We start from the raw sequence: 21,407 nt of genomic DNA on the forward strand, positions 1-21,407 counted from the left end.
CCGAAGTGCTTTTCTTGCTGGTGATAGTCTCATACGTGGTGAGGTATGCGTTCTGTTTTTCAGCATGATCAAGTAAAAGGAGCATCAATAAATCTCTTAAAAATTGAGAGATTATTATAGAGTGCTGTTTACGTCTCATGCAGACCCAGTTTTGTTTAAATAGCTCGCCTGCGAACAGTGTTTGCGGACATCTAGGATTACCAGGGAATTGAGCATAAGGGCAGTGAAACCAGCTTTCCCTTTTCCTAACTCTTCAGGTTGGGTTTTTTCCTCAGTTCTACTGCATTTGAAACAGGTTTCAGTGTAGCTGGTGGCATCTGGGTGAGAATCTATTTAGATTTCTTGTCCCCTGGAATTGATACTTGCTTCCCCGTAATTACTTTGCCTCATGTTGTACATCCACAGTATGTTGTCAGCGCACTGTCTTTGCGAGCAAGGTGTGTACTGTTTACAGAGCTGGTATTGAGGCAGAACCTGTAGTTCGATTACAGTGAACGCAAATGAATGCTCAGTATCTGTGCAATACGAGGCATCCGCAGGTAAGTGAAGTAACACACCACTCGAGAGAAAAATGGTTCTTATTGTCACCCGTCAGGTCATTAATAAGTTGCCACGCAGCCAGATTTTGTAGGTTTTATTCTTTTCTTTGCTCTGCGTTAATCTTCATGCTTGCAACATAAAAACCCCCAAGCATGTTCTGCTTTTCAGGGGAAAGTCTCTAGAGACCAAACCGGTGTCCCAAGTACTGACTGCAGGATCCAAACCGCAGTGCAGCACACGGGGACGTGAGGCTATGCCTCCGAGGCTTGCCTGGGAATGGCCGTCTCGGGCTCCGTTCACTGGGGCCGTGGCGGTAACCGCTCGCTTTGTTGTACCGACCAGAAACCCGGAGCACGCGTTCCTGGAAAACGCTGCGCCTTCCTGAGAAGGGAAACTTGTCCGATCAGACGTTCTTTCTCCCGTCATTTTTTGAGAGATCAGAGGTTTCTTAAACAGGTTTAACACGTGAAGGGTCACGCCACCCAATGCCTGCAGTTGCTGTGTCATCTGTATTTGGCGGATCTTTTTGACATGGAAATAAGATACTGAGGAGCAGGCATCTTGTTAAAGAATTACTTCACACTGTGGGGTTTATACATGCTTCTAAGTAGAATGTTTTCTGGATCACTCTTAGGCTCATTTAATTTTTCAAGAGACCGTTACTTTCCTTAGGCAGGCTAAAATAGATACCAACAATGTTACCAGGACATGGTCCTTTCTGTAACCAGATAGCCAAGGTTTGAAACTGTGCAAGGGACGTACTCTATTAACCCTCACGTTTGTGGTTTTCTCAAGCATTTTGAGCTCTCGTGCCAAGGAAGCCTTACTTTGTGTCATTTTGAATCAGTGGATTTTAAAGTAGTATTACCCTATGCCTCTTGCCCCCCAAATTATTTGTGACAGATACTCCACACTGTATAATAATGAAACTCTTAGGGTATTATCTTCAGCTAAATGAAAAGTGTAAGGTACTGTAATATCATGCCAATTACAAGGGAAAAATCAATGCAGATACCTGAAATACGTTTTTGCTTGGTTATCAGCCACTCTGTGAAAAATTGCACGTTCCACAGTTTTTAATGAATATGGATAGACAGCTAGAGAGGACAAAGGATTATTAGTGGATTTCTATTTCTGTGGCTCTGTTTGTTACAAATATTCTTTGAGAGACAGCAGATACATGTGAGGGAAAAAATCCTCTTCATCTGCATGTTTTCCTGTTATGCAACACGCTGCTCAAAATGCAAGCTGACAATTCCAGCAATATCTCAAAAGAAGTGTCGTGTTTACATTAAAAATGGAGGAAAAATAAGTACAACAGAGCCGAGTTTATTTTAACTTGGTGTCTGATGAGATCAGTGTTTCTGCCTGTACCGCCTCAGTGTCTCAAGGAGTGGTACAGAACCTCACGTGTGTCCTAGCAAACCTACCTAGTTTTGGTTCTTCATCTCGAGTTAAGCTGGTGAGTACACAGAGGTTTAATCAGTGGCTTGAAATAAGCCAAAGACTTGTCGATGGCTGGGATTCGTTGATAAATCAGCCTTTTGCACGCAACTGGGCTAAAATGTCCCCAACCAGCGGCCAGTGGTACCGAAGCTGCGATTTCGCGAGGTACAGGAGCGACAAGCCATCTCTGTGGGCACTTTATTCTTCTGTGTACGTGACTTACATACTGTACGAGCCGGTGTCTGACAGGTTCTTAATAGCTGTGGAACAGTCGGGAGCCCCTGAGTTAGGCTGTGGCAGGCCGCCTCGGCACACCACGCAGGGCCGCAGGAAGGTGGTCTGTCTTTTGAAGCCGGTATCGAGGGTGACCGTGTACCTGGCAAAATGAAGGTGTAAGTTGTGAAGAGGATGGGTGGCTAGGGGGGAGGAGAAGAAGAAGGAAATAATCACTGAAACTTAGATAATAATTTTATTTATAGTCTAATGTGCACACATGGCTGTTGATGATGAGGCTACCAGTGACATAAATAAACTCAAGCAAACGATGTAAGCAAGTGGATATATGTAAAGGCTTCTTTGGGCAGTGCCACGAATTTGGACATCGACCAAGAAAATTATTTATGTCCCTTGCAATTTCAATGAAGAACACAAAGGAGATAATTAGACCAGGATGCTTCGCATTGCTCTTTCCATCTTGCGCACGCTCATGCCCACCAAATGTGAAATGTTCGCCTTTTCCCCTCCAACGTGATGGTTGCTGAACTTATTTTTAGTGTCATTTGATAAGCCTCCCTGCTCGCAGAGAGACATCCCACTGACCCAGCCACTGGTCATTGTCTATACCAGTTCCCATCAAAGCGGGCGCGCTTTGTCAGGTTTCGACTCGAATATCCATTTTGCATCTGAAGTACAGTATCGAAAGTGACTGGATCATTTGAGCCTTTTTCTTCAGCTGCTCCCTCCTTCCTCCCCCACAGTGTTTCCGCTCACGCTAACATAATTTGGCATCGTCGACGTGACACGACACTGGTTTTTCTAAAAAATTATAATACATACATTGTCAATGTTTTGTGATGGCCGGCGCTCCCACAAATTTAATTTCTAAACTGATGGAAGGAGGTCTTTTTCCACTGCTGAATCTCGACCAATGCTCGGTGCCCCCTCGAAAACCGAGTAATGCACATACAGTAATAGGTCATTCAATGTCAAAAGGCATAAAAAAGATGAGCAAAATCTTCACAGGCTGCTGCTTGCTGTTGCCTTTAATTATATTAATTAAACTTTGAAATTCTCATGCAAAGAGAGTTGCTGGCTTGTGACGCTGAAGAGCCCTTGGAGATTTGGGGGGGGGGGGGGGAACCCTGAGATACCAGCTTAGTGGCTACTGCTTTTTTTGATCTTAAAAAAAAAAAAAAAAAATACATAAGCCTACGACTGCTAGGTATGTTTATAGATGATGATGTTTTATGCGCTACTGAACTCTGAATGCAGGAAAGGGGAAAAAACCACCAGCCACAGTGTCAAGGTCTTGAAGCATCAGTCCCTCAAACTCCGCTCAAGATCTCTGGTTACAGGCTGTCTTCCCGTGGAATAACGCTCTATTAATTTTCTTCCTGTCCCGGGTGCATAATGAAAGAAAGGTGTCTTCAAAAACTAAAGGGCAAAGTCTTGCTTGCTACCAATACCTTGAGGCATCCTGTCTACATTTTGTCATGCGTGTGCACTTTTCAGTGTTAGAATGACAAGACTTCCAGTCAGAAGGTTCCCGTAAGGCACGATGCGATGGGAGACTCGCAAGGGTTTTGTGATCTGACATCGCTGTAAGGCACTCAACTCTTGTGCTTGCTTAGCCTGGTGGGAATTTTTATCCTCTGCCTTTGGCTAGTAGTCCCTGTTTAAGTAACACGTGCCATCTCTGCATCTGAGAAACTTCGCATCTCTGCTAAAAGCACATTAGGTCCTGAGAATTTGTAGTCCTTAAAAAACCATAAAGTAACAAAAATAGAAAAACATTATCATCTTTGGTGTCTGTATTCTCCCTTTTGTGTTCTATAAAAGCATAGGCACGCAAGTCAATGCTTCTCTTCTTGTCACTGTTGCAAATCACAGAGTATCAACGTACTGGGGTGAAACACAGGAGCTCAGTACAGCAGTGCTGGCCCCTGGGAGCGGGGAATGCAGAAACCTTCTTCTGAGTTCGGGCTTGAAGATGATCCAAGAAATGCGAGGAAGTGCTCGGTTCTCTCTGCTTGGTTGAAAAGTGGCAATGTGGCTGTCGTTCCTCCTGGTATCCTCTTCTCCTCTACTGAGACTGAACTCGGGTGAAGTTGATACATCGGCCCTGAGGGGGGGGAGAGAGAGAAGCTCTTATTGGTGGAGTAATATATGCAACCAAGATTTTCGAATGCTGACTATTAGATGGTAGAAGAAGGCTGTAATTTAAATTCAGATGTTTGTGAAAATAACACACCCATGAAAAACCTTTTAAGAATTAATGGATTACCCAGAGTGAGGCACTACATTTGACTTACAAATTTATGATGTTAGGAAAGCAGCGATGACACGTAAGACACGTTTTGAACACTCTCAGGTCTTTTGTGAGGATAATTTACAAATTCTTGGTTAACTGTAGCGAGCAAACTCAAACCTATCTAAACATGGTAAAGGAAGATCACGCTGAAGACAGAAACTCCCCACAGATCTCCCCCAAGCCAAATCCTCACGCAGTGCAGATGAATGTGACGGTTAGTTAGCAGAGCTGCTGCTGATTTGAAAGTGTATTTTATTAGCAATAACCCAAGCTCTGCATCTATAAACTCTGTTCTTATGTGCTTTAAAATCGTTGTGCACAAAAAGGAAAAGTGTGTCTCTTCGTGTCATACCCGAGTAAATACCTTTCTCCCAGAAATGGGCCCAGATGAATTTTGACAGCTTTTGGTGTGCTGAATGAAACAAATCCACTAGCAAAAATCATGACCCCTTTTTATTAATTTGTTGAAGTAGGGTATACTCTCAACAGAACAGCTCCTCTCTTTAAACAGCTCTTCAGGGCACACCAGCGATACCCTTCCTTTCTGTAATGGAAAAAGCCAGCTTACATCGACCCTTTGTTCAGGACTTCTCCACCCAGAGAAAGTAATTCTCCAAGCTACGAAATGGAAGTATTAAGTACTTGTATGAAAACACGTATGGTATGATTAGTGAATGCCAGCCGGTATCGCGTGTTTTGGTGTGAGGTTCGTCATTAATTACAAAGTCCCTCCATTCGAGTGGGCTGAATTTCATATTCCTTTCATTTATTTATTTTCATCTAAATGTTTTACCGGTTAACGGGGAGGGTGACTGCACACAGTGTTAATTTGGCATTACTCAAGCAAGTCTCAGCTGGCACCTGCCCTTGACTGGCACGAAAGGGGAGGCGTTTTGATCGAGGGATCTTTTTTTTCCCTGACGCTCTTCTAATGATTCTACTTCTGCCAACTGTATCATAAATATAAAACTGGTGAATAGGTGGGTACAGTAACTGTAGTGACTTCTAGCTGCTACCATCTGTATTATAAATGCAGAAGACATGCATAGAGATCAACCAGGAGTGCAAAGAGACTCCTTTAAAGGCAAAGTGTAATAGGCCTGGACATCTTTATGCACCTTTCCATTTGCTTGTTTTGTTTGTTGGTGGTTTTTTTTAATTAAGTATATCAAAATGAATTCTGTAGTAGAAGCAAAGTATTTCTGGAGCACAAAATCCAGAAATGCTGTGCAACTCGAGCACTTCTGACCACAGAGCTAATGTTAAATAAACACTGACAGCAAGGATGTTTACATCCAAGTTAATGCTACAATGGAAAAACAAGACTGCAAAACACTAGCAGGAAGCAGGTAATAGGGGAATTGCAGTAGTTCCTAGCTGATGTAATTAATACTACCGTTTGGCCATCGATACAAAATTTCTGCTTTTGTTTGTAGCTTTCTCACTGTTCTTTAAAGATAGTTACCAGTACCTGAATTTGTATGAATTTGGAGCAAATGATTTGACTATGACTCATTTTGGTGTTTGCATTCAGTTTGCATTTAGAAGCTGTTTTGGTGGCTCAATGCTTTACCTGAGGTCTGAAGTAATCACTGGAATCCAAAATAAATTATTCAGGGTCTGACTACATGAAGTCGCTAAGTGCAGCGCGTTAAGAGGGACTGAGTGTGGTTTTAGCTCTTGAGAATGGCATTAATGAACTATATAACAGATGTCATTAAAGGGGAAAACTAGCCCCTTAGCTCTAGGGAAGATGGTGTTCTGCGGCCCTAGGAAGGATTTCCAGTTGAAGAGCCACGCATAGAAAATGAGGGAGAACTTCCACCTTGAAACCTGGTTACCAAAGACAGCATGGGTTTCCATCTCTGCCTTCGCTGGGATCCTGCCAGGTAGCACGCATGTAACTGTCACTGCGAATCCCCTGTGAGCCGCACCAGCAGTGAAGGCTGAACCACTCCGCGGTTAGGGCTGCTCCCTCTGCTCTGTCCTGGCCGCTCCGGGGCAAGGGGGGACGCGGCAGGTCTGTAGCACTGTGCCCCGCTCCGCTGGCCAGGTGCCTTCTCGTAAGTGCCCTGCAATTTTGGAGGGTCCATTGTCTTCTAAAGGCTGACCGTGAGTGGTAGATGATTTTTGAACAATATAAGGGGGGAACTGAGGAGGAAAGGGAACATAATAAACCTGTTCCAAAATGAATTTGGAAATTGTGAAGCCTTAAAATAATATTTAGAGGTGGTATCTTAGGAGTTACAGGGCATAGCTTTCACTAGAATGACGAAAAAGATGTTCTCTTTTGTTCTAAACACGTCTTCTCTGCCAGCCTCTAGTAAGGGTTAGAAGGTTTTTGGAAGATGCTCTTGTGATATTTCTTTTTTTCCTTTCTACCTGAGGTAGAGTCACTGCTACTCTGAACCTACCCGTAGGCATTAAGTTAGCAATTATATTTGATGTATGATCAGATAGTGCTATAACTTCTGTGAATTTCTGTACTGGCAACTTCGACTACCTTTTCTTACTTAAGAAAACTGGAGGATGAGAGATTTCAAATGAAAACAAAGCCTTCCATGCAAGAAACCATTTTTTGTGTACAATGTGATGCTTGCAGAGGACAGAGCTGAAATCAGGATGTTGGAAAATACACTGGAAGTGCTAATTAATGAGAAGGTCAGGAAGACTGTAGTGTCATTAACGGAACAGCAAATACTGCATGCTGGCATAGGAGAGAACAGCTTTTACGTTTAGGTAATGGGATGTGACAAGGTGCCTGGTTTCACAATACCTACACATGAAATGCATTAAGAAGTAGCTTTCAAGCCAACGTAAAGGGCTTTGAGCTCTCACCATGCCTGCAATTTCAGTCTAACTTGCACAGTTACTAGACACACCTTTCATATTGCTATTTCCTAGCAAAAATGGATACATGTATATCAGCAAGCCTTTCTCTTGGTCTGTTTGCCACAGTTGGTTTTGCGTCCATAATTCTTTCCCCTAAATGCTGGCTTAGAGGGTTCTTCCTTCCAGAGCAAGTAGTTCTGGATGTAGCAGGGACAGAAGAAATCCTTAAATGAGCAATTACCATAATGGTTCCCCGCTCATCTCCCATGGTCTCTGCCCCCAAACTCCTTACTCAAGGACTCATGGGGGAGGAACGAGAACAAGAAGCAATTGTTTGGTCAGCCACACCCCTGATCATGTAACCCATCCAACAGGCAGACAAAACACCATTAACCGGAGTATCTCAAAGCACCTAAGAAATACCAGCTATCAAAGCACTGTCAATATCAGACAGTAATAGATAATAACAAATACACTGTAAGTAGTTTAAGTGAGATCTTAAACGATTCAAATTCGAGATGGGCACACTGAAGTAGGCAGAAGATAAAAGACTAATTTTCAGTTGTTAAGGATTTATCACTCCACATCAAACCAATACCAACTGTAGGTTTTCATCAACGAGAAAACGGGGTTGTATGTGGTGTAACCAACATCACTGTCTTTGTCCAAGTTGGTTTTGAGAAAAAGATGCATACTTGTGTAAAGCCGTTCCTCTAAATGAATTCAAAACTTCCCATGTAGTGGTATCTATTTCATCACTAAGATCAGCTTTTAGAAACAGAATATTAAATTTTTCTTCTGATTAATCTGAACTTTACAAAAAGGACTATTTACTTAAATAGAAGCACTATTTACCAAACAGTAGACTCATCAGTCTATTTTTGGCCTTCACAATTAAAACCTGCTTGTTCTATGTAACTAATAACGCCAGTGAATTACCATCCTAGCAGCATTGCCATGATCCACCAATTTGGTGAGTTAATGTGACACTCATGTCCCCGTACTCAATTAAACAATCAATACAACCAATTTGAAATCAGATGTATCATGCCTTGTAAATCACTGGATCATAAACCTTAACAATACCAACACGTAGTCAGTACAAAATTGAACTAAATTAGTGGTTTAGGACTAGAGTAATTAAAAAATGAGTTATGCAAGCATTCTGTGATCTTCGTGTGGAATATGGGAGTTGTCTCCATGCACCAGATTCAACAGAAAAAACCCCAACATCCTTAACTCTTGAAGATTCATCACAGGTACTGCAGGAGAAGAATATGGCAGGTATTTAACAAAAAAACCCAAAAACAAACAAACAAACAAAAAACCCAAAGGAAAAAAAAACAAGATAAAAAGGAAAAATATCTACAGCAAGGGTTTTTACCTCAGAAGGAATACTTTTACATTACATCAAAGCCGTTTCTTACATTGCTGAATTTCTTTCTGAATTTAAGCTACGGGGCAACCAAGATAAAGTCCTTGCAGGGCACACAATCGCAAGGGAAGTGGATGCTCACGCTGAACGGCAGATTAGAGCCTCGCATGGCAATGCCCCCCCCCCCCCCCCCAAAAAAAAAGCACTAAGAGGTGCCTGCAGAAACAGCTGTGTTTCCTCCTCCAGAGTGACTTTCTGCGAGCCCGTACAGCTCTGCTGCAACAGTGCAGCGGGCGTGTGGAGGAGGATACCTTTTGGACTGCACTCTAATATAAGCCTGGAGCTCAGTTGTTGATGTTGGCTAGATAGGTTTGAAAAGCACTTTAATTTGTATGTGTGCATGTGTGAGCAAACATGTGCCGCCTTGCAGCGATCCCTAACGTAACACTGGGCTCTTCGGTGGAGGCAGCAGGGCAGGCTGCACAGGCTCCTCTGGAGCCGAGCCCGCTTCCCGCATGGCCAGAGCTGACCTTCCCTGTTCAAAGCATTGTACAAATATTCACCATGTAGCTCCTGTGTGATCTAGAGAGTAAATTAGATTTTGCTTCTCTGCTGCATTTTGCTCAAACTGAACTACAGGTTTTCTGCTCTTTCGGTTACAAGCTGCAAACATGTTCTGCTATAAAACTTTATGTACTGGTCAGCCATTTAAAACTGTCTATTGAGGTGGGTTTTTTTCCTCCCGAGTAATACAGCCAGAAGACACACTGCTCAGCAAAAAGAGTTTCAAAGCATGCAGGGGTGAGAATGAGAGGCAGTGATCTCATGGAGATGACGAATAAATTTTGCTAGATCTTTCCAAACTGAAATAGATGAAAGGCAACAAAGGTCTAGTAGCAGATTTAAAATGAGTAGCAGGATCGTAACTGGCCATCACGAAAGTTTTATGCATTGTGTTTGTTGAGATGAACGTAGAAGTCTGTTACTGAGGTCGCGGGCTAAGAAAGCTCTTCACCCTCCCCTTCTCCCACATCATAGTACTAGGTGGGCACGGGCTGGGGGGGAGCTGGGTGCCAATGCCATAGCTGCCTGCTTGGCTGGGGGGAGTTTTATTGCCTGGAGTCGTGTCAGAGTATAACTTTTTCTATTATTAAGTACCATCTGGAGTGCCTAGAGCTTTTTGAGAAGCATTTTTTAAATTATATAACACATATGCAAAGGAGAGACAAATACACAGATATGGATATATAGGCTCCATTCTTGGTATCGCAAATGTGGACTGGGTTTGCCAAAACAGCGACAGCAGTCCTCGCAGTACTACCTCCGAAGCTGAAATTTGGCAATAGAACTGTTCCTCTTGCTTTTCCTGCGTGACAGGCTTTTTGTAGTCACATGTGAAATACTATACTAAACAATACCTTCTGAACCTAAGGGCCTCGCTGCATGGAAAGGACTTTTCCAAAATGAGTATTTCACCATGGGTTGGAGAACAAGCGCTTCAAGTTTTCTGGTTTGCTCTCCTTTACTGTGTTGTGCAATTGCCTAAAAGGATGCAACTAAAGGAAGTCAGGTTCTCCATATAAAACCTTGAATCCAGCGTCAACTTCTGGATGCTGTCACAAAGGTCCTGGTGAGATGTGGTCTCCTTTGAGGCTGTGGATCCTTCAGCGCAGCCTTCCTTCAAATGTTACTGAGCCAGCAGGCTCAGGCTACCTATGAACTGTAACCACTGTGACACATAAAGTTCAAGGGACAGAATATCCTCTACTCGGAACATGACTTCAAATCATTCGCTTAGCATTTAAGCAGCTGGCTGCTGCTGGGTAGTCACTGGTCTTAGGAGGTAGCTTTTAACACACCACCTTCAACCCACTGTCTGCGGCTACTGCTTCCTTTGGTACGTTTGGCCTCGCTTGTAGTATTCTTCAGTAATTTAGAACGGGCAAGTGAAGCAGTCTGTAAATCAAGGGGATGGGATGGGATGGGATGATATCCAGCCACCCAGCCTACGCTGTACCGTCTGTTCTCATGTACTTTGTTGCTCAACCTTACCTTGTCCTTGCGTATGAATTAATTTCTTTAACATGCTGAGTAACTGTATATATAGGAAAAGGTTCCCAGTACGCTGCTGAATTGTTCAGCATCCAACCTAGGACTGATAAGGACAACCGCATTTTCCAGAGGAGCACTTACAGCTCTGTTTTGTCCAGAACCACTGTAATATACAATGTCGTAAAAGACTGGCTCATTTTGGCCTTGGAGGATCAAGATGGTCCACTGTCTGTCTCTGACATACCAGCAGAAGCAGAGAATCATGTGCTTCTACCCCCAGCTGCAGTGTCCCCATAAAGAGAACATACCCTTTTGGGATTTGTCATTTATATGGCACACGTGAGCTCTGTGCCCTCCAGCCCAATTGATCAGTGCCCGCATAGCCGTGAGGAAGGAGAGGGTTTTAGAATAATGTCACTCCCGAGGCACGTATTTAGCGATGTCATTTATGTTGGCCCTGTCTTCGCAGCATTATCAGAGCATCTTTCATCTCTGTGATCGGTGCATCCCTGTTAGCCCAGCTTTGTCGTTCCCCAGGAAGCTGTCTTCTTGCGACAGCTCTCCACGACAGTCTGCTGAGACTGCTGGTGCAGTCTGGGTCAGCAGATGAGAATCTGGTTTACCTGATTCTGTTTCTTCTTACACTTGTTTTCCCTGTGGCCCAGCCTGCAGTTTGCCTCTCTAAGGAATCAAAGTTGAGAGTATCAGGTTCTGCCCCGTAGCCCTTTCAGTAAAAGACAGGACTGTGTAAACCTTTTCTTCTTTGCTAATGCAAGGGAACAGACAATTTCCTGCGTTCCAAACCTCTTCAGAATCATTAACTCCCAGTACAGAGCTTACCGGGGATAATGAACTCCTACACATGCAGTTGTGGCAATGAAAGGGCCTTTTAAAGGAATAAAAAAAAACAGCAGGGATTGAAACTAGGTGCTGAGATGCCAGCACTGGCAGCACCCTCCTCAAAGTCCTGGAACAAGAGCTGGACAGAGGTGGCTGTTTCCTTACTGGAAAAATCCTACTGCTTCCCCTCAGCAGAGCCTGGTGCCACGGAGTGGAACAAGACAGCAGCTTGCGCCGACATGCCTGTGTTGGGCTCAGGGGCCAAACCCCGCTGTCTTACAGCCTTCAGAAAGGGCCGTCGGTGATCTTCCCTCGCTGTAGCCAGCAAAAGCAACATTAACTAGAGCTAGTGTCACCTTGCCCTCATCTCCTGGGCATTAAAATTCTACTGGCATTAACATCCATGCGCTTCTTTACTAGCTCCCCCGCTCAGGATGTATTTCACTGCTATAACCGTTACAATATTACGCTCGCCTCATAAATATCCGTTGACAAGCTGGAGCATACAACTGAAGTTACGTTTATATATATATATTTTTTAAAGATAGCTGATTTATATGTTTACTTTGGAGAGGGGTTGCTAACCCACCCATGTCCTGTGCAGCTCTAAGCAGTGTTCAGAGATTTAAACTGACATCTTTCTCACACTTGCTCTTTGTCCCTGGCGATCAGGCAATACCTCGTCTCGGAGACCTGAGAAGCTCAGAACATTTTAAGAATTTGGAATTGGCTTTACACTTCTGCTAACAGAAACCTGTGCTCCATTGCCAAGCTCTTAGTGCTCGAACCTCATCTCTGCAGATGTGCGTTCCTAGCAGCATGTTTATTTTATATAAAGCAAAACCATTTTAAGTTGTCAGAGTTTCCTGTCCTTGCATATGTCACGTTATTGCCCAGAGAAGACCACCCACAACAGGTTTCACTGGCTGCCTGCTCACCAACTGCCATCCTAATGCAGTGCCATTAGGCAGCCACACAAGTTGCAAGTGAAGAAGTCCCAGTCAGCATCCCTGAACCAAGCTATGGTGGTTGATATTTAGCACCTGGGAAAAGATGACTTGCAGTGCTGTACACTGCTGGAAGTATCATTTTTCACAGAATAAATCAGCAATGAATCTCTTAAAGGAATCATCTTGAACTGGCATTACTGCTCTAGAACCCATCACTACTGATGCAGATATCAGGATCATTTCTACAGCTGCCCAAGGAGGCTTTCTCCCCAAAATTACTTAATTGATGGTTGAAACATCACTGACAGAGATGAGTTAAGCTCTGAACCCCAAGAACAACAGTGGATGGGCTCAAAATCCTCCTAAATTAACAACAGCACAATAAAAAGAAACAAACTACAGATGAACGGCGCTGTATTTTTTCACCCTAAGAATGATTATTTTTTTCACTCTAGCAATTTTTGCCAGTAACTTGAAATAAAAGGCATATAACATGTTTATTATCCTCATATTTATGTAATGGAGCCTCCTTAGCATGTGTGCATGAACCTCATGATCTTTCCAAGCAATCTTTCCAAGCCAATCAAGTCCTGTAGGTCAACTTTCAAAAGTCACATAATCTGAATTTCACACGCAGTAGTTTCACAATGAAAACTGGCATCATCTGCCTCAAAAAAAGACTGCTTTGAGGAGAATGTGCCAGCATGATTACAGGTACTTCAGTGGCTGAGTCTGACTTCACAGCCACCTTTCATCCCTTGGTCCTGCTTTAGCTGTAGGCAAGTAAAGTGAACGTGGAGTAAAGTGCAGAAAAGGAGGACAGAACTAATTTCTTTTAAAATATAGTTCCTGTCCTTCTGCACCACATAGATACTGTATTTTAGAGTATAGGCCAACAAAATAAAACTGCCAGTAATAGGTTCAAAATAGGTATTTTAAAGCTACTGTCTAAATACATAAAATGTGTAATGGATGGCCAAGACACTGTTGCTGCTGTGTCAGACAAGTATTTCTTGTAGGAAAATATGCAGCTCATATGTAGCCATCTGCCTCAAACTTTTACTTTAATATAAATATTATGCAGTAAGTACTAATCTGTGGAGAGAAACCCTGTGGGTATCTTAAACCTATTTATGTGTTATATCTGATGTAGTCCTGATTCAGCAGTTCACTACTGTTGAACAAAGTTGCTTGTTGGGTTTTTTTTAAGTGCCTGTGATTTAGGCGTGTGTTTTGGTAATCTCGTGTTGGCACGGTGTGCTAAACGTTTGGAGCAAACACCCACTGATGCAGAGCAAGCGTGCGCCTATAAAATGCTGCTGTTGTCATCAGGCAGGGCTTGGTATCCGCTTTGTACACATTTGCTTAGATGTAAATGAAAATACTTGGTGCACTGCAGTGAGGAGTCGAGGGGTATTATCTGTAGCATTTTTAGTACGCTGGCAGCTTTGAGAAAATGCTATTATGAACAGCTTTTCACCCCACTAATAACGCTTATTTTATAACTGGACATATGGACATTTCGGCACCATTGCTACAGCGAACAAAATCTTCGAAGTACATGTTTACCAGTGGTGTAACCTTGTGAAACCCAGGAGTGAAGGGATTTTGTAGCTCAATATGCTGTGTGGCACTGGAAGGAGTGCTTCTGCCAAGACTCCTGGTACTTGAGAGCAAAGATGCAGGGCTAGACTTTCAACACTGTTTTCCCACCTTTGAATTTCCAAGTAACTTCCACAGAGTAACCTGAAAAGCTCCATCCACACTGAACTCCTGCTAATCAAGTCAAACACGAACAGCACAGGTGCTGTACAGCTCCTCGCCTGCATCCGCCCAGACCTCTGGTCTGTGGGGCGACCATCGGTGCGAGCGAGCACAAGAGCTGCGGTTGTTCTTATCATCTGTACTCCCCTTGAGTCCGAGTGCCAGCCACTCTGTCATTTATATACCAGTGAGGCAGCTCTTGCCCTGACCCGTTTTCAGAGAAGGACGAGAAGGCGAGTGGATTGCAGAGGTATGCAGGCAGCCAGGGAAGGGAAAGGAAGCAAGCGCTCAATTAGCGTGAGCGTTTGCCATCCTGCCTAGACAGGTTTTGGTAATGAAGAAGGGAGGAATTTATCTTCCTTTGCCAAGTTTTTTGTGACTGCTTTATTCAGCAGTTCTCCAAATAAACTACTGCCTTGAAAAAGAGTGGTTGTGACAAGCTGCCTCTCCTGCGAGTTGGCCTTCCAGGTCTGGGAGAAGAGAGCACGACGAGCTGCTGAGCCGGTTGTGTGGGCCTTAGGGGAGAATAAAACTGGATGCATTTGTAGCATCTGCTTCAAAAGGAGGTTGTGGCAAATATTTTATTCAGCAGAGCTGGAGGTCTCCTGTCTCTAGAGGGCAGGAGTTTGTTGTTTTCCTCGTACAAGGCAAGCATTGCTTATGCAAAAGGAAAGGATGTGGAAATGGCCTGGAGAGTCCCTGTTTTTCAACCACGGATTCTTTGGAGCGAGGGCCCCAGCACGCTCTCCATCTGACCCCTTGGCAGTAAGCCTCCCTCACTTGCAGCGCTTCTGCCTCTGTGGAAATACACCATGGCCTGGCAAGGTTTGACCCTTCTTTCCTGAAGGACACGTTCTTGTTTTCCCATTGCAAAAGCCTGCCAATGGAGGGCTCTTCTCCCTCAGATCTAATTATGCCTTGGAAGGCAGATCAGGCTTGTTCTCACTGCCAGAGGGAAAGTGATCTCTGTCCTGGCGGCCATCCCAGCACACACCTAACCCAGTGCTGGTGGTCGCTCACGTGGGTGCAATAACCAGGACATTTCTTCTCCCGTCATCCCCAAAGTGATACGCTGAGCTGTCACTGGGAGAGCTCCCTCTCCTCCAGTGAGAAACCGGGGGGATACGACTGTAACACTCCTTTCCAGGTGAAAGCCCTTCCTTAATTTCTGCAGTATACATGCATTGCTGCGGCTGGGTAGGGGTGTTGAAGAACAGGGTGAGGTTTTCTCTGAGAAGTGTCTTGGCTCTTTGAACTCTTCTAAAACTTTGTGGGATGAATCCTTGTCAGGAGTAAGTATTACTGGGGATCCCATTTATGTTATGGAAGGACTCCAGCCAAACTGACAGCAGGCCTGATCTTTAGTGCCAAACACCTTCCTTGTGTTAGCATCCTAAATGACTCCTTGAGTCCTCTGCAGCTTTTTCAGGAAGAAAGAGAATATGTTACTAGATGCATCACATTTCAAGCCTTGTAAAATCAGAAACAGAGACCAATTTTAAGCCCGCTAAAACCAACGAACATCAAAATCTAGTGCTTTGGGGCCTTTTTCATCTAAAAAGGCAAAGAATATCAGAAATTTACCGTTCCTAGAGATGGCACCTCTAAAGCAAAAGTCAAACATTTCCATTATTCTTCCCTCCTCCCCTCTGTGCAGCTACTCAAAGTGAGAAGAATGCAATTTATCTTTCCCTGAAATCAGAGGTAACAACAGATAAACCATAACTGTCAGAAGGACCATTCTCTTTAAACTCCTTTTCTCCTCCATCATGACCTCAACTCAGGAAAGTCCCCTTCAAGCCTCTCTTTCCCAAAATCTCCTTCCTTTAGGAATACTTCCCAGTCTCCTTTTCCTGATCTACTTCTCTAACCCAGGCTTTTCTGAAGAGATGACATCTTCAAATGGCTCATATATTTAAGAAGCAGATGTTCTACAGCTGTAAATTCTCTAAGTCATCCAGGGGCCATGTTCTCAGCTTGTAACAGAGCAATAACATGACATTCATACCCCAGCCAAAAACTTGGCCCATTTGACTTTACGGTATCTGAGTGGCATATCATAATTACTTGTAAAGAAAGAAGTCTCCCCAATTATATAGTATTTAGGATGCTATGTAAATGATTTTAAAATAATTATGATGCAATTATTATGCGGAAAAAATTCCACTGAAGAAATTCTGTGGGAAAATGTGAATCTATTTGAAGATGTAGAGAGGGTTTAAGTGGATTCTCTTAGGAGGAAGACTGGAAAGGCCCTGGCACAGCGGGAGGGTGCACGTCTACCACAGTTGTGACCACTTAGATTGAGATGGCTCTGTAGATGGCAAGACAGAGCCCCAGCAGGAACCTTCCTCTGCCACGCGAATATCTGCACGCACACTGCATGTAGCAGCCCTCTAGATGCCACTGTGATCCAGCTGTCACTTCACCAGCTGAAGCCTTTAGAGCAGTATCTGATAGCTGGATCCTTCACAGCGATAATGTATTCAGCATTAATGACACTGACCACTGGGCCCAGTAAAGAATGTGGATGCCAAGCTGTTTACCCACCCCTCAACCCATGTCGGCTTTCCCGGTACTAACGAGTACACGTCAACGAGTCAACTCTCCTTCCTGCAGACAAAACCCCACAGCACATCATTAGGCTTTTGTTTTAATTCAAATGGATTAGTAATCATAAACTTCACAGATATTTGGACATCCCTCCCCCCCCCCCCCCCCCCCCCCCAAAAAAAAAAACCCTTCTCCGTTCAGAGCACTGTTAGAAGCAGCAGCTCCAGAATCCTCTACCTTGGACCAAGGCCTAAATCCTTCCTGAAAGCCAAACCCTCATGCAACACCGTAATTAAAATGACCGCAGAATGTATTTTCTCCTGCGGCCTGCTCCACATCTGATTTAGACCTTCTGGATTATGAGAGAGGAGAGTCTATGAAGCTGTCTGATTTATGTTCATACACATCTGCGTCAGTCTGCCTTGCTCTCAGTTTGCAAAGATGTCTATTAATTGTATGTCAGGCATATTTCAAACGGTGCTAATTTATTGCTATTGTTGCTACCATTACTGCTGGTTGAAGCCCTAACCATTGACCCGCGATCCACTGTACTCTGCGAATGCAGAAAAAGAGATGGCTGTGACTAGTCCGTTATGATAACAAGTGCTGATTTCTGATGCTAATAAATGGAGACAAAGATGAAATGCCAATATGCGTTTCCACATCTGTCTAGCATTTGAATCGGGAGTTGGTGCCGCTGTCCAGGAACACAAACTGTTACAAGTGAGGACTGCATGTCTGGCCCCCTTGCACACAAAATTAGGGCTTAATCTCTCATTTGGATGTTATAGACCACAGGAGAGACACTGCTAGGAGTTGCAGTGCTCTGGTGAACTCTAGCTACTTGTAGCAGGCACAGGTGAGAGCAGCCTTTGAATAACAGAGCTCTTGCGGGACGGAAAATGAGGATCAGTCAGTAGCCAGCGGAGGAAGAGAGGAATCTAAGAGTTCTCCTCGTACAAGAAGTTATCCCAGCAAGCAAGACAGGGTGGGCAGCACACATGCAGCAGGTTTCTGTGATAATTCTTTGCCAAAAGGCCTGTAATTTAGGAAGACTTTTGTCCTGGATTATCCTGACAGCTAGCAGTACTCTCCTTATTTCCTTCTAGCAAGGCATTTGCTAACAATTCACTTGGATGTAGTAGTGTCACAGTTTACCAGCTTCTGTTAATTTTTAGGCGGTGCTTCTGATCTGATGCGTCTTGCTGAAAATCAGGAATAGTTCCTTTAAAGTCAGCAGCATAAAGCTCATGGAAATAAGATCAGAAGCCGGTCCTCAGATTGTATTATGACAGTGTGGTGTCTATCACGGGCTCCTTTTCAGGACTACCAAGCAGTTGGCCCGTCACAAGTGGTGCTGGCAGCCTTTAGGATGTGTGCGCTACAAAAGAGATACTGCTCGAGTCCTGCAGCAGTTGCACTCTCTTCTTTGTGGACTGGGGTATGTGGGGTGAAGTCTCTATTCTTTGAAATGTTTTTTCCTCATTGGAAATCACTGCTACAGATGTGCTTAGTGGAGATGCTAATGTTCTCCAGAAGCTGGAAGTGTCCCATGGGGACACAGTCAAACTGCATCTATTCTCTTCCCTGTACATTTTTCCTAAGTGTACATTACCAGCTGCTACTGCAAAAAGGATGTGGTATGGGTCTTTTTATGCTCTGAATCCTGAGGAAGGATAGGGTGTTTATGGTATACAGAGCTACCCACATGGGATTTGCCTCTGTCACTGCCCAGACACTGCGTAGATCACTTGACGTATAATCACCTCTGCGCTGTCGTTCTTTCCTCTTAGGAGCTCTCCCGAGAAACATGGGGGAATGGGTACATGGTGCTGGATTTTGTTCTGTTTTTCAGCTTCCACCTTTCCCTTTCTCCCTTCTTTTACTTTGGTTAGTATAATTTGTACATTAAGTTTGGGGTTTGGTGAGGCTTTATTATACATATGCCCAGAGATCTTGGTATTAAGTGCACTTTATAAATTAATAAATAAATATGCTCATTTGTTGTAGAATTTCTATTGTTGATTTGGGAACAGTAAGCTCTTGCAAATCTCAGCTTTCACCTTGCCAATCACTGTACTCCTGTAAGTGCACTGCAGTTACTTGGAACCTTTTCTGGGTTGGTGTTGGCATCCTTTTGCTAGATTACATTTATGCATTAGTACCATCTGTGCCTGCTGTACCTTCTGTGAGTTAGCCCTGGCCAAATGACTGGCATTTATCTGGAAGTGCACTAAAAAAAAAAAAAAAAAAAAAAGAGAGAGAGAGAGAAAGAAAAAGAAAGGGGGGAAAGGAGGAAGAGAGACAGTAAGGATGGTACCGAGGGCTTTATGCTTGCTGCTGGCGCTAATGGATCTCAGGGATGAAGACAGAGTGGTGAGCACAAACACCTGCACTGACGTCCCTCATTACAACTGCTGATGAAATCTGCCGTGTCCTTTCTTAGTCTTTCTGTCTAAATAAGAGCTGCTTCATCCTGTCACGGTATTCAAATAAATCCTCCCTACCCGTGTGTTTTAAAGGAAAGACAAACTGGCAAGGCTGAAGACAAAAAAACCACTGCAGTCTGAGGGACAGTTTTGGATTGGTGAAGGTCTTTTTCCATTGCATCTTGTTTCAGTTTGGTCAGAGAGAGTTTGGACCAAGTAATGCCTTTAATCTTTCAGCTAGTATTGAAGGTTATTTACAATATTGATTGCATATAGGAATGCAGATGTCACCATGCTGGGTTTATCATTTTGCTTTCTATTCAGAGTCATCTGCTGGTCAGAAAAACTTAGGAGTGAAATAGCCTCTTATGGTTTCTTTCCTATAAATAAGGGGAGAGGTGAGCATTTTCTTCTGTTACTATTTTTTTGATGTCTGTCATCTTGTTTGTCATAATAAACAAAAAGTGCTCCCTGCTGAAAGTCAGAGAGTACTGATAAACACAGCATAGTAACCTTCTTCAAGGATTCCTGAGAAACTGGAGCATTTTGCACAGGCCGAAGCTTTACTACTACCTGTCTTACAGCAGCAGGCAATACACCGCTGCTGTGCTTTCGTAGCCAGTCAAGGACCAGAGCCAGTCTCTACCTCCCACCTCATCCTGCCTTGACTTCCTTCTCCCTGCTGCCTGTCTAGACTGAGGTGACTTCAAGAGAAGGACCTCTGAACCATACATCTCTGTGTTATCTGTGAGACAAGGAAAGTCTTAACGCTACTACAGGGAAGGGAATTCCTGGCAAAACCAGTGAAAGCGTCATGATCCAGGTCTGTCCGTGCTCGTGTCTGGACACAGACTGACGGGCAGCATCCAGAGCACCCCTCCGATATTTAGAGTCTCTTTTTTCCCCAGTACAGCTACATCTGCATCATGAGGTAAATTGCTCCTAGCTCTGCAGCTCCTTTGTCCAGATGAAGAGAGTCTCATTTAAGAGATTGTGAACTAAAAGCAAAGATTTCCTCCTTCTACTGTATTTTTGGTTTAAGACCAGTTTCCTTGAACCCAAGAAAAAGAACTTTTGTGCATACTCTTGTTGAGTTGACAGCAGTTTGAATCAATTTGTCCTAAGTAGGTGGGTACAAAATACGAAGAGCAGATATAAATACAAATGAAAGAGTTCTTAAACTGAACATAACTGTCTGCTAAGAATTGAAAAGAGAATTATCTGGCTTATTTAAAAGAGAATTACTTTAATTAAATCAGTGCAATGTCAGTCTGTCAAGAAAAATAATGTGCCTTACCCAGCCTAAGCTACATTAGAGAGAGCACACAAGCTTCTGGCAGAGGGGCTAAAACGCCACCTCTGAGCCGAACACAGCTCCTACCAAGGCTGATGAATCAAATGTTCTTCTGCAAAGACGGACTCATCTTGGGGTGTGGCTGCACAGTGCCAAAACTGATGGAACTCTCTCTTACTTGTAATGTAAGCGTTCCCTGAAAGTAGAATGGCCTTACGCTAGACCCCCTCAGCAAGAACAGCTGTTGGAGTATCAGCAGTTTTACTTGCACACTGTTTGATGCACAGCCCGTTCACAGTGTATTTTTACTGAGATCTGGTATTGTAGAGTAGACCTTGTGATTTATACATATACAGTACGACTCCTTCAGGGGCTTGCCTCCAATGCCAGTTCTTACTGCTTAGGTGTTCTGCATTCATGGGGCAGGTGTCCTAGTGCGGGGATACAAGTCGCGTCCTTTCACCAGAGATACTCCTTGGTAAAGGCAGTTTATAGCTAAACTAATGGCATAATCATCATTTGTATGGACTGCCTTTTGCCGTGGTATTTCTACAGCACGTAGCACGAGGACTCTTGGGTCTGTTACAGCAGGCTCTTAGCAGCAGTTCCGCCAAGACAAGCCAAGCCATTATGCTTCAGCAGTGCTGATGGCAGGTTCTGCAGGTGGCGGTGTGTGAGGGAGGCGCGTGGCTAGCCTCAGGCCTCTCGCCCACCCTGGGGGGCACCAGCCCCTGCCCACCTAGGCCAGCCTCACACAGGGGAGGAAGGTCCACCCTTGTGCTTGTGAAGCCCTTCCCTGGAG

The 21,407-nt window shown here is 43.9% G+C and overlaps 1 protein-coding gene and 1 long non-coding RNA gene across 4 annotated transcripts in view; one reads left to right on the plus strand and one right to left on the minus strand.

The window, feature by feature from the left end:
- The window catches only part of LOC115338786, a 194,852-nt gene that overhangs the window by 147,475 nt on the left and 25,970 nt on the right, over positions 1 to 21,407 (plus strand). The window lies entirely within an intron of this gene.
- Positions 2,437 to 21,407, minus strand: part of ANTXR2 (ANTXR cell adhesion molecule 2) — a 118,355-nt gene continuing 99,384 nt past the window's right edge. For all 3 annotated transcript variants that reach the window (XM_030007609.2, XM_030007599.2, XM_041123188.1), the window contains one exon: positions 2,437 to 4,327. In XM_030007609.2, coding sequence (XP_029863469.1) covers positions 4,289 to 4,327 — 39 coding nt within the window. In that variant the 3' untranslated portion in view covers positions 2,437 to 4,288. The remainder of the gene's footprint in view (positions 4,328 to 21,407) is intronic.

This window comes from Aquila chrysaetos, chromosome 1 (assembly GCF_900496995.4).
Source record: "Aquila chrysaetos chrysaetos chromosome 1, bAquChr1.4, whole genome shotgun sequence".
Classification (NCBI taxonomy): Eukaryota; Metazoa; Chordata; class Aves; order Accipitriformes; family Accipitridae; genus Aquila; species Aquila chrysaetos.